The following is a 14,366-nucleotide window of genomic DNA, read 5'->3' on the forward strand; positions in this document are numbered from 1 at the left end:
GAAAAACAGACAAAACAAACATCCGATTAGTTTGTGGTTACTTCTCAACATTCACTGCTAAGCCCACTCAAACACAACCATGTTAAAAATAATTTTTTTGATGTGAAATAATGATAGTTTCTGGAAACCAAGAGGATCATTTAACTGTATTCTGTCATAGAAATAAGAGAAGTACAAACTCTGATATTTTTTGAAGGAGCATGACGAGGAGCTGTTCATCCATATCTTGGAGCAAATGGCACAGTTTTTCCTTGACACCCAAGTCCCCACCTTCTTTAAATTCCGTCCTTTCCCCTCTGAGATGAAAGACATCAGTGTCTCCTTCCTCTGAGGTGGTGATAAAGGTGGGACCAAGAATCTTTGCCACAGGCTCCCTATTCTCTGAGTAGTCAAAGGGGATTAGCCTTGCCTTTAAAGTAAAAATTCAATATTTCTAAAACGCAACAACATATGGTACAGAGACATCAATCTTCCAGTTAAAATCTTTGTAACTTGTTAAATGGCAGTAACTTGATGAGTGCAACCTTGAATAGCATACATACCATGTGAAGTTAGAGATCAAATCTTTAAAAGGAAATAGCATAAGAAATTTGAGCACAACATTTTTCTGTGTAATGGATTTGTGTGTTAACATTAACACCATGTAATTATCTGCAAATTTGTATGTGCCAGAGGAATGCCTAAGACCACCATACTATCCCTTAGACCCATCAATATTTAAAAAAAAAAAATTGCATATGTTATTCCAGCATAACACATTGTTTTTAGTATGAATATCAAAGATGCCCATTAATCCTATGGTTAGCACCAAGGTAATTTTTTCTTTTTTTTTCATTTTTATTTATTATTTATCAGAAGTAAATATATTTCTGCAAAGAGTAATGTACATCAGTTAATTGGCCAGTGGTGAAAAAGGAAAAACTAATTCTGTCAGTGGGTTATGGTGAAATGTTGGGTGCTGGACTACCATGAAGTAAACAGGATTCAAATGTCCTTCTGTGCTCATCCTGCTTACCTTCAAAGCATGCTCGAACTTCTGCAAGCATTTTATCATTTGCCAAATTAACTAGTTTTGATAGCTGGCTGAAGCTGCGAACATAAACAACTGGAGGAGTGAGCTTCAACAATGGATGCCCTTCACTGTCTTTCTCATGGGACTTGACCTCTGAATCCCTGATGAGAAACAAAAAAGATATGCCAATGTTTGTGGTATCATTTATTTATCATTTAATTTGTGGTTTGCTTGCTTGTTTTCATTTGTGTAGGATTATAAATCAAAACAAAATTAAGGGAAATCAGTGTGTGCTTTGCTACTTGTCTACTTCCCAGCTAAAAGACAGAGCTAACATCATGGTGTGAGCAGACCAGATCCTCTAATCCTAAAAAAGAAATGCTAAAAGTCTGACCTGAAACTGAAATTAATTATAGACATGAATTTGGATATAGCCTAAGAAAAATACATTTGGAAACAGGGTTGACACAAGTCTCTATGTAAAAACATAAACAGGAGGTCACTCAACTGTCTGCTTTAATGATTACACCTACCTGATGTCATAGTCCTTTTTAAAATCAGATGGAACTAAACTGGTTGTCCACCGTAACGGCTCCTCAAACACATGAGCAGCCTCTTGTGCATGTTTGGAGCTGAACTGCTCCACAAAATGCAGGATGTCTTTCATTAATGCCTCATTTATTTGCGTGGACTCCAATTTGACATGACCAGAGCTGTCCATGGTCCACTGAGCTGCCATTGACAGTGATACACCCATAGTGGAGGCAAGATATTCTGAAATTAAATATAGCAAGTAAAGTTCATTAACAGTCTGAAATAGCACATAGCTTACATACATAGCATCATACTTTACTGAGTCATACTTTGATCAACTCTTAGATTCAGATCTCATCAGATCCAACTCCCACTGGTATCTCTTTATTTGTGGATGTCTTGCTATCTTCTGTCTTCTGCCTTTCTAATTATATTCCTACTTATTTTCCTTTTTTTTGGCATTACAACTGTTGCTGTGACAAATTAATTTCCTCTGTGGGGATCAATTAAATTTATCTTATTTACATGTCAGAGATATTATGATCAGATTTACATTTACATTTAAATTGATAACAACTTGTCATTTTAAGATAAATTGTTGATTTTGGCAAAGCAGTACTTAGACAGAGAATTATGAGAAACAGGAAACAAACAAGTGGTTCCTAACCCAGGAATGACCCTCTTAGCTACCAGTTCATTCAATTCACCATCATACAAAAGTAAATGAAAAACTATAAATTTTATGTTGAATGGAATTGTTTAGAATAAGACTCAAAATTATTTAATTGCAGGCAGTTAGGGATAATATATCTAACTTGGAAGCTAATAAGGCTCGTTGTTTGTAATTATAAATTGTGTGAGGTAAAAAGAAACAACATTGAGAGCATTTGAACTTCAAACTCCAAACCATATGCCCTGTCGTACGTTGATAATATTGACGAGGTACACATGCCATATTCATTAAAATGTCCTTCCGAGTAACACAGTCGTGCAAAATCAGGCCCGGAACAGACAGAGTGCTAATCAGAAGCTGTCCATGTTAACCTCCAGTTACAGAGCCTTGTCAAAATGGCGCCTCTGAAAATTCAAACATTTGACAAATCCCTTCGCCAGAGTGAATGCATTTTGCCGAACATCAGTAAAAACAATAAAAAAATGATACAACGGAATATGTCCTATTCTAAAATTTCGATGTGAGCAAGTCAACGATCGTTAATATCTGTATCTTCCTTCGAAAGTTACAACTATCAATATTATCACTACTGTTGTTGCTGTTGTTTTTGTTCTTGTTGTTACCTTCTTCGTGAAAGACTTAACTTACCGGATAGCTCAGCTTTCCTCTTCTACGTGAGGCGTATCGATACCACGGTTTCCATAGATACCACAAACTTTTTGCTCCTGCTTACTGGCGCTCTCGTAGGTTACTAGGATACGACGAAAAACAACGGTGAGTCACTTGGCTCAAAACTATTAAAACCCAAAATTTTAGTTACAATTTGAATGGAACGCAGCGGCTTTGACTGGAAACCCTGCTGCCAAGAAACAAGAGGATGGGGCTGTGATTGTGTATCATAACTGCCTGAATAGTCTTGCATCATTTTTATATTTTAAAATCTGCATAGATAATGCCAGATAATGCTTGCCAAAATATCTCTAATCCTTCTGCGTTCATGCTCTTGCTTAAATTGTTGAAAGGGATGAATGTGTAGTTTCCGCCATCCTTGAATTTGCGTGAGACAATAACAACAACAACGACAACAATAATAATTATAGTGGCAACTGGGATAGACTCCAGCATCCCCCTGCAACCCTGAGTACGATAAATGGCAGACAATGAATGGATGGATGGATGGGTGGATGGATGGATGGATGGATGAATAATAATTGGGACAGTCGCACTGTGATTACCACTTCTGTCTTAAAGCAAGAAGGTCCCTAGTTTAATTCCGAGGGGCCTCTCAAGGTGGAGTTTGTGGGGTTCCTCTGGGTTCTCCAGTTTCCTTCGACAATCCATAAATCAAGCAGTCGGTCAATTGGAGACCCTAAATTGTCCAGATGTGTGAATGAGAGAGTGAATGGTTGTTTCTTTATGTGGCCCTGCCATCAACTCCAGCACCCCCATGATCCTGAGGGCAGTTTAAGCAGTATAGATGTATATGTGTTGAGGATGTTGCTTTTACTGATGTCGCTGTTGCATACCAGCAGCGTCTTCAAGGATGTGATTTAACAATTGGAAATAAGATGAAATAATATGATGAAACTAAGTCAAGGACTATGGGTTGCAGGATACTGACCACAGTGTTGTTGTTGTTTTAGCAAGGTTAAGATTATTCATTTATGTATAATGTTTTAACAACGTTGCTGACTATTCGTTAGTGTCCAAGCAGTGAGTGAGGTAGCCAGTCACTTTAATGAGGTTCAGCATCTGTTTACCTCTGTGTTACAGGCTGACTGAGCAATACATGTCTTGTCTAATCTGAAGAGCAAAAAAAAAAAAAAAACTGCTCGTAACATTTTTATTGTTTCTTTTATGTTATATTTATTCATCCTTCCATTTTCTGAGAGTGGAAGTAGCACAGGTGCACTCAGGCTCACTTGTTGTGTGCCATCCAGACAGCAGTTGTACAGTCCGATGGCTATGGACACAACGGAGCATCTGAAGCGTTCGGTTCTGCACCGGGGTAGGATGAACCGTTGGCTGAAGGAGCTGCACATCAACCACAGCTCGTCGTGCTAGGGGGCAAGGATTATCCAGGATAGCTCCCAGTTTTTTCTTCAGCCCTCCCTACTGCCACCGATTGAAGATGGTCCAGGTTCAGTCCCACCAACAAGCAGGCTTTTCTCACTATCCTCACATGATTGAAACCTGCAATAGCATCGGGGCTTTGGTTCTGACACTTCACTGTTTTAATCTGTTCTGTGATAACTTTACTTTGTTCTGCAAGGACCTTTACAAAATCATCAAGTGAGACAGATATCTCACAACTTTGGCCTGCACTGCTGACATGAGCTTGGCACTGGAAAATCAGATTTCATCAGTGGTTTCATCTCTGCATAACCTCACCTCTTCTAAAGATGACCTTCTCAAGAGTGAAATCACAAAGTCAAACTGTTTAAGGGGAGAATGATTTCTGGCAGCAGGCGCTCATTCAATCTCTTCAATGAAATAATTAATTGACTTTCCATCTCTATCACTGTTTCCACTGAATGGCGCGATATTATGCTCTCTTGGCACAGAAACATAAGACCTAGACGGTACAGTGTTCGATGAGTATATCGCAGTCATAACTTCTTGTTGCTTTTTAGCTAACTTGCTGTTTGCATTTGTATATGAGAGAGGAGATGAGATGAGAACAACTTTATTTATCCCGAAGGAAATTGTTGTGCCAGAGTTTCAAGCAAAAACATAACAGTAATAGATAATAGTAGGAAGGAGGGAGAATAAGAAATACAATAAAATATAAATTGTCAATGTTAAGGCTATCAAGTGTTTTAAGGTCTTAAGTACAAAGATTTGAAGATTCCCTGCGGCTGAGGGAAGAGGAATTAAAAAGTCTGATAGCCTCAGGTAGGAAAGACCTCCTGTGGCGTTCAGTGGAGCTCCTTGGTGGTATCAGTCTACGACTGAAAGAGCTCTGATAAGACGTCAGTGTGGCATGCAGGGGGTGGTGGACGTTGTCCATGATGCTGAGGAGCTTCCTCAGCATCCTCCTCTTTGACACATATCAGCTTGTGCTGAGATCTGCTGAGATCATTTCTCATCCTTTCTCTATCACCTAGTACACTATGTCCATCTTGCACTTGCTGTGTGATCTGTTCAACCAGTATACCTGAGTAACGTACACTCCTTCCTTCCTCGTCCCTGTCCTCTGGCACCAAACCCATCTGACGTCCTCTCTAGCAACCAGCGCCAATTCCTTGTCATCTGGTCTGTTTACTGAAATCCACCACACCAGCACCCTCTGGGAGCCTCCTGGATTCCAACACAACCCAACATGTCTATCTTCTTCCCCAGAATGGCAACAAAGTCACTCTTCACCACCAACATATGTTTCTCAGCTACCACCACTTAACCTTTTCTTTTTCTTTTTTTTTTTTTTTTTTTTCATATTTTACAAAGGAAAAAGAACTCCTGGTATTCCTGGTATTTGAAGCCAGGAAAAGCGCACACTTAAACTTCAAATGACATTTTGGGGGGTCCTTTATTTCCTGAAAGATAAAAAAAACAAACTCTAACAAGATGTACAAGATATGTACAAACTACAATGTGGGGGGTCAAGGAAATAAGAAGCAGACAGCGGGGTACGTCGAACAAGGCAGTCTTTTACAATCAGCAATCCAATCCAATTCAAACAAACAGACATTGGCTTTGTACAGTAAACAACATCACATTTTAACACAAAGTATTTATATTTTATCAATAAGTCCCTTTACAGGATTATTAAATTGTCTCATCATCTCCATCCATGGCTATCATCTGAGCAAGGCTTGTCTGAACTTCCTGACTTTTACTCTGACCCCTAAACACCGTATCAGCATGATAACACTATTACGAATAGCCGAATGAGTTCTTGTTTTGTCCGCTGTGTTCTCCAAAGTAAGTTGTAGTTCTACAAGGTTCTGTGCTTGGACCAATACTTTTCACCCTATTTTGTGTCCACTGGATAATATTATCAGGGAATACTCCTTATATTTCCACTGCTATGCAGAAGACACCCAGTTGTGCCTCCTGAGTGACACCAGATGAAACCAGCGTATTCATTAAACTCCAGAAATATCTTAAGTAACTTCTCTATCTGGGGTTTGCCCTGTGCTTCATTTCGCAGGAGCTGGGTGTGCTTAGAAGGCTGATAGTGGTACACCTCGTGGAGCATTACTGTTCTGTGGTAGATTGGCTCATGCAGTTACTATAAGTTTCCTCTATCTCTTGTGAGAAGATCCGTTCATGTAAGTTTCCTAGTGGTGTTCTCTCTGTCTCCACAGTTCCTGATTTCCGGCTTTCCGCAAGCCAACCCCCTCCCTCCCCCTCGACCCAAGGTTTTGGTCCTTTGGTCTCGGTTTGTAAAGAATCTATGGTGTAGTGAGGCTGGCTTCTGTGGATGTTTAGCAGCTCTTGTCAACTCAACTTGTAATCCGGTGCAAAAGACAAACGGGACAAACGCAAATAGCATGAAATGCGCAAAGAACTACAATAAAGCACCGTATGCGCGGGAGAGTAAGGAGCTGCTGCATCTACATGCGCCACCATCTTGGATCGCACCAAGATCTGCACTGACCAAAAAATCTGTCTTACTTACAATTTACCTCAATTCATGCCAAGCACGGTGCTCTCTATTTCTGAGCCACTTTAACTTTACTCTGTTCTAGCATCCAGGCCCTTGCCACCTCAAGTTAGATGCCATGTCACATCTATTCTCTCCAGACTCTGCAGTATCCAGGCCCTTGATGATAGAATCCATTATTAAGGCTGCCCAACAGACCCATCTAGGTCCTGGTGGCAGCCTAGTTGGTCTTCTAATTGTACCTGAAGTGGCCCACTCCCAAGTACTGCAGCGTGACATTCTACCAAACACCTGGGGTTGCACGTGTTCTCCAATTCCTCTGAATGTAGTCCCTGGTGTAGGCACACCGCCAGCTTGAACTTCAGTCACACCTCACCACTGCCACTCCAGACTTCCTCGTACATTACTAAAATTACTCTTTTGGCACCCTGTTGTAAGTTTCTTCTAGTTCTACGAAGGCACAATATTGCTCCTTCTGACCTTCTCTATACTTTTTTATCAGCATTCTGAAAGCCAATACTGGATCTACAGTACCCTTTCCAGGCATGAAACCATACAAATCAAACCACAATATTTTCTTTCATTTTTTTGTCTGGCTCTGCAAAGTTAGCCATTTGGCTTACCTGAAGAATAACCCTTGTGACAAAGGAAATGAGGCTCCAGTAACGGTTTTAAAAGCACTAGTTAAGCTTTGTTTAAGGGTGGAATAGGATTTCTTTTTATCAATTGACAACCTTGGGGACTTTATTTCTATTTGCGCAGTAGGAAACATTCCAAATTGATCACCCTGTGATTGTGTTAAACTGAGTATTTTGTTTTCCTTGACTATTTCTTGTTTAATCCTAGTGTTTGAATAAAGCAATTTTACAACCCAAATGTCTCTCTTTGGTGCTGCTCACAAATGCTGACCTCTGATCACTGTCTAGGTTCCACTACTCTTTCCCATAACTTCATTGTATGGCTCATCAGCTTTATTCCTCTAGAGTTTCCAAAATTCAGCACATCTCACTTATTCTTAAAAATAGGCACTATCACACCTCTTCTCCATTCTTCAATCATCTTCTCAATCTCTAAGATGCTGTTGAATAATCTAACCAGGAACACTACTGCCGCCTCTCCCAGACATTTGTCCTTGTTCCAAAAACAGCATAACGCCTTGTCACTATAAAAGACCATCCAGCAGCTCAGGAGGATAGCCCTACAAAATGTGGTGGGGAAAAGCTTCTTCTCTATGATGGCAAGAAGAATGACCAACTACTTCATGGAGAACAATTACGTTGATACTAGCTGCCAGAAAGGAAAGACTCCAGGTTTCCCCAGCTGTGTAGAGTATGCTTCCATGATATGGGGACAGACCTGACCTCTAAAAGTAGAGGAAAGATCTGCATGTCATCTGGCTAGACCTAACCAGAGCCAAGGAGTCAGTACCACATCTGCTCAAGGCTCACGCCTGGGAATTGTTGTACATTCCAGACATTTACAAAAGTTAAAACAATTTTAGAAGCCAAAGATAATCGACTTTAAAGTCATTTTTTACCAAAAAGAAACAGCATTGCAGCATTCTTTTTATCTAAGCTTTCCAAAAATTGAAGGAAAAGAAAAGAAATCCAAGTAAAAGGCTATAATTCTATATTCTGCCTTCTCTGACTGCTGTTGTTAGCTATCAATTTTGCATCGAGGAAACACACATTAAGGACAGAATAGTAAAAAAGCAACTTCATAGCCAGCCCTACATTAAAGGAAGACAAGCTTTATATCTAGCATCTTGGACCCTAATACTCTATACACTTCAGTAGTAGTGGCAACATAGCATTAAACAGCACATAGCATTAAAAAACAACAAACACACGACACACAAAAGTGAGAGACTGAAAGCCCTGAAACTGATATTGCAGTGGCAATTGCCGAGACCAAGGGGCTAGAGGCAGAAGCTGAAGTAAGTGTAGAGAGAGAAACTTGGATGTGGCAGAGGTTTCTGAATACATTCGTGACTTCATTCAGTGTCAGACCAATCTTGAGTCAACATCACACGTCTAAGCAGTGCCATATCAACCATTACTAGACCATATCAACTATGAACTCTGGTCTAAAATACAACTGGGACAACACCACTCAAAAGCACATGTCATCATACGGCACAGCAGTTTCGGAGGCGAGCACCAGTGAGTCACCAGAACCCCACAGTAAGCACTTTTTGGCAAAATGGCTTGGAGATCATTCAGCACACACATGGTTGTCCAGAGGCTATAGAAAAATCTCTCTTTGACAGGATTGTTCACTTTCTAAGAATTAGTGACAAAGATTCCAAAACTTCTACAGCTTGGTTATCAATTCTTGCCAGACACTTCAAGTCAGACGAACAGCTCAGTGAGTCATTTGGTTTATGTTGACAAGAAATGCCCAATCCATGAGAGTGAAATTCTCTCAAGTGCTGCAGAGAGTTTTTGAAATAAGTCTTTAGAGGACTGTAAGTCTTCTTAAGTGTGTGGCATATGTTTCAAGTGCTGTGCTACAACCTTGCACACTGCATGGAACTTCAAGGCTGGCAAATGTAAGGAATGTGATTGACAGCTGCTCTCATTACTGCCCCACATCCAGAACCACCCTTTAACCTCTACTGAGCATGGTTGGCAGCACAATGCTGAAGGATTTCAATCTGCACTCTCTTAATAGTGCACTGCAGTCTGTAGGGATATAAGAATCACAAGATTTTGCCAAAAATATCTGGAGTTTTGCAAAAATGATGCCCAGAAGAGACAGTCAGACTCCTTTCAATACTGGATGGGATCAGCCCCAGGCTCCTCAGGTCCTGTGCAGACAAACATATTTTCCACAACTGTGGAAAACATCTTGCATGGAGTCAGTACCAAAACCAAAGGACCTCAACAACTACAGGCCGGTGTGCTGACATTGCACCTGAAGACGCTGTTATGGCTGGTACTAGCCCATCTATGTCCCCTGGTGAGACCGTTGATGGACCTGCTACAGTATGCCTACCACGGGAATGGATGATGCCATCTACCTCCTGCATCAAGCTGTCACCTGAAGGGGCCTGGAAGCACTGTGAGGATCACATTCTCTGATTTCTCCAGTGCCTTCAATACCATCCAGCCTCTACTGCTGAGTGACATAGTGGAGCTCATATGGGGTTGACAGCCACCTTAGAAAGTGGATATTGGACTACCTCACTAACCCCCCACTGTCATGGTTTCAAAGGTGATGCCTGAGCCAAATGTAAGGACACTCAGGAGTTAAGACATTTAAGGCATTTTAAAGGCTTTTATTTTGCAAAGCTGAATGGAGGGCTACATTTCTGGGGTTACGTCATGGGAGTCTCTGGATCTAGGAAGTGATGAGGAGAGACGTTGGCCCTCCTGAACTAGGAAGTGGCGTGGAGAGGCGTTGGCCCCCTGAGCCTGGGAAGCAGCTTGGTCAGGGACGGGTGGTAAGCATACACCATCGTGGGAAGAAGCCTAGTTGGGGACATCCAACTCTGGACTCAGGAATGAAACAAATAATTGATCTTTGGAGATGAGCTCCGCCAAAGATGGCATCCGGGAAAGAGGTTTGTATGGCAGTACCAACTCTAAACAACCTAGTGCTAAAGCAAGCTCCTCTTGAGCTCAGCCTGGCTAGGCCTCATGGTGTGCATTGCATCCCAGCTAAAATCATTCTCCTGCTCAATCAAGTTTACTAACCTGCCTGAATGATTACATGCCAATAGCACTCACTCCGATCAGCATGAAGTGTTTTGAGAGAGTGGTGTTGGCCCACATTGAGAGCAACATTACGGACACCCAAACCCTCTGCAGAGTGCAAAAAGGTCCACCTCAGCTACCACCATCCATTAATGCCTCTCCCATTTGGGAAAACATAGACTCCTCCATCAGGATGCTCTTTGTGGACTACAGCTTTGCCTTCAACATGGTCATCCCCCACAAACTCACCCATAAAATGTCGACCCTTGGACTGGCCGCTGGATTTTCTGATTGACAGACTCCTGTTGGTCAGGATAGGTAATAGGACTTCTGCCAGCATTATCACTTATGGGAGGTGAACAGGGTGTGGACACTCCTCAGGGATGTATCCACACTCTGAAGTTCGCAGACGACACTACGGTGATAGGGTACATCACTGGCGGGGACGAAATGGCCTACGGCAGTGGTCCCCAACCCCCGGGTAGCAGACCGATACCTGTCCGTGGATCAATTGGTACCGAGCCACCCAAGAAATAATCAATTATTTCTGTTGGATTTATTATCTGAGTCTAAAAAATCTTTATTTTGAATTTTTTTTATTTTGAAGAATGACTGGAATCTCTCGGTTACATCTTGGTCACTTGAGTGCCAAAAATGTAACCTACAAGCTAGCAAAATGAGTAAAAAACAGACGTCAGACGGAAAGTTTCTTTTCGAAGGGGAAAAGGTCTAGTGAAGAGACAGAAGAAGAGCCGACAACTTTCAAGGAAAAGAAAGATTCTAACAGACAATACCAGGGGTTCTACTTGAAATGTGGATTTATCATAACAGGTGATTCCCACAGACCAAGCCGCTCTGCATAATATGCGGCAATGAGGCAATGAAGCCTTCATAATACTTATGTTATGTTGTTGGCGTAATGTTACGAGGAAGTTGCTAATAAATTGCATACGAGTACACAGTGGATTCATGTTTATTACTATAGTGGTAATATAAACAATCTACATCTACAGCCCCCCCCCACCTTGTGGACACAAAGAAGGAGAGAAGATCACATCAGCCACTGTTCATCCAAGGTTTTGAGGTTGAGAGGGTGAGGCGTTTCAAATACACGAGTGTCTACATCAATGAGGACCTCACCTGGTCCCTCAACACCTACAGACGGTTAAGAGGGCTCAATAGTGGCTGTGCCTCTCTGAGGAGGCTGAGGAGGTTTGGCATGTCACCTAAGATGCTCAGCAACTTCTACAGCTGTATTTATGAGAGCGTCTTGACCAGCAGCATCACGGTGTGTTACGGCAGCACCATTGCTCTGGACTGCAGACACTGCCGCAGAGCCCACAGAAGAGTTGCCTCAATCGCCAAGGGCCACGCTCACCCCCAACACGGACTGTTAACACACCTACCCTCTGGCTGGAGGTACAGAACTGTGAAATGGAGACATGACTGAAGAACTTGTTCTACCCAACTGCCATCAGTCTTCTGAACAACTAACAGGAGTCCATAACCATGTTCTACCTTAAATTTAAACTCTATGCAAAGAACCAGCACCTGCACTTTGTGAGTCACATGCTCAAAACTGCACTAAACTTTCAAGATGTCAATCTGCACTCTCTCAACTTGCACATCAAGCTAACACTGTTTACATTTCCCTGCACTGTTTACATCTGACTGCAACAGAATGCTTATATTTTTGCATGCCTACTAATGCTGTTCACATCTCAAATACGGTTTACATTTCCCTGCTTTGTTTTCATTTCCTTGCACTATTACAGTATGTTTATTATTTATTTATTACACCTATCTTAATGCACCGTGGACAGCATAGTAAGAATTTCATTCACAGCGAAACACGTTTCCAGATTGTACACTGCAGCATGGTGCAGGGGGGTTAGATTGGGTGCTTTGGAACCAAACATTCGGTTTGACTCCTGGTTTGATTGCTGGTTTTCCTAGCCTGTCGATGTATTGTTGAGCAAGACACAGAACACATCATACACAGTGCTGACAGTGCACTGCTCCCCCTTCCTGGGCCGTCAGATGGCGGACCACAATATCCTGGAGGCTGTCCAGAGGCTGTTCTCCTTGGCCTCACCAAAGTCCTTCCATGCATACATTTTTGCCTCAGCAAAAGCAAATGCACCCACATTCTGCTGGGCCTGCTGGTATCACTATGTTGGTTCCAGAGCACCACAGGCTAAAAAGGCTTGATAATACTCCTTCAACCTGCTGGCATCCCCCACCACAGGTGTCCATCAATGGTTTCTAGGTTTACCAGCATGAAAAGTACCAACCTCCTTATTGCCACATCTCTGGTTGGTTAATTCATTAATGAAGGCATGAAACATGGCTGACTAGGATTCTATGTCCCTTATGTACCCTGCCTCCCTCAGGATGAGGTTGAAGTTCTGTCGTAGGTGAGAGATGACAAGGGATTCAGCAAGACATTCCCAGCAGATCCTTACAATACATTTGGGCCTGGCAGGTCTGACTGAAATCGCCCCCCACCAGGAAGTGATTAGTTGAAAACACAGCCCCCCTTCACCTAAAATTCCAAGATGTGGTAGCAAGTCTGATGACCACCTCAGTTAGATCATCAAACTGTTATCTACGGTGTCCTGGTGTGAAGTGCCATTATAGACACCCTTTTTCCTGAACATTGTCTTTGTTATGGACAAAGCACATGTCACAAATGCCTACCACAGAGGTCCTGTAACAAAGCACTGCTCAGGTTCAGATAAGGGAACTGTTCCTCCTATACACACCTTTCCAGGTTTCACTGTCATAAACTATGTGAGCATTGAAGTGCCCCAGCAGAACAGGGGCGTCTCTGGCAGGACCACTCTCTAGAGTTGTCTCTAAGGTCTCCAAAAAGGGTGAGAAGTCTGTGCTTCTATTCAATGCAAAGATCTTCTTCTTTCGGCTTTTCCCTTCGGGGGTCACCACAGTGAATCAACTTTCTCCATTCAACCCTATTCTCTGTATCCTCCTTTCTTACACCAACTACCTTTATATCCTCTCTCACTACGTCCATAAATCATCTCTTTGGTGTTCCTCGAGACCTCTTGCCCGGCAGCTCCAATTCCAGCATCCGTCTACCAATACATTCTCTATCCCTCCTCTCAGTCTGGCTTCTCTGACCTTCTCTCCAAAACATTTAACATGTGCTGTTCCTCTGATAGAGTCATTCCTGATCCTATCCATCCTGGTAACTCCCATAGAGAACCTCAATATCTTCATCTCTGCAACCTCTAGTTCTGCCTGCTGTCTTTTGGTCATTGTAACAGTTTCTAGTCCATACATCATTGCTGGTCTCACCACTGTCTTGTACACCTTTCCTTTTATTCTGGCCGATAGTCTTCTATCACATAGTAATGCAGCCACAGGGCGGCACTGGCCTGTGTCTCTCCAAGCCTGCCTTAGGGGGGCATGGAGCAGTGTCTCCCTGTGCCGGTCCCAAGCCCGGATAAATGCAGAGGGTTGCGTCAGGAAGGGCTCTCTAAGATCCTGTTGAATAATCTAGTCAGGAAATCTACCGCTGCCTCTCCTAAACACTTCCACACCTCCACAGGTATATCATCAGGACGAACTGCTTTTCCACTCTTCATCCTCTTCAATGCCTTCCTCACTTCACTTTTACTAATTTGTGCTACTTTGTGATCTACAATAGTCACATCTTCTCCCCTTGCCTCTCTTTCATTTTCCATATTCATCAGCTCTTCAAAGTACTCTTTCCATCTTCCTATCATTCTTCTAGAATGTCTCAATACATTTCCCTCTCTATCCTTAATCACCCGGACCAGTTGTACATCCTTTCCATCTTTATCTCTCTGTTTCGCC

General features: G+C 42.3%; 1 protein-coding gene across 1 annotated transcript in view; it reads right to left on the minus strand.

Annotated features, from left to right (window-relative positions):
• Positions 1 to 2,956, minus strand: part of odad2 (outer dynein arm docking complex subunit 2) — a 34,935-nt gene extending 31,979 nt beyond the window's left edge. The window contains exons 1-4 of the mRNA XM_086151589.1: positions 2,868 to 2,956; positions 1,546 to 1,786; positions 1,016 to 1,173; positions 180 to 381 (exon numbers count right to left, since the gene is read on the minus strand). Coding sequence (XP_086007715.1) covers positions 180 to 381; positions 1,016 to 1,173; positions 1,546 to 1,769 — 584 coding nt within the window. The 5' untranslated portion in view covers positions 1,770 to 1,786; positions 2,868 to 2,956. The remainder of the gene's footprint in view (positions 1 to 179; positions 382 to 1,015; positions 1,174 to 1,545; positions 1,787 to 2,867) is intronic.
• Between the last annotated feature and the right edge of the window lie 11,410 nt (positions 2,957 to 14,366).

This window comes from Fistularia commersonii, chromosome 8 (assembly GCF_037954325.1).
Source record: "Fistularia commersonii isolate RoL2024-O1a breed Wild chromosome 8, RoL_Fcom_v1.0, whole genome shotgun sequence".
Classification (NCBI taxonomy): domain Eukaryota; kingdom Metazoa; phylum Chordata; class Actinopteri; order Syngnathiformes; family Fistulariidae; genus Fistularia; species Fistularia commersonii.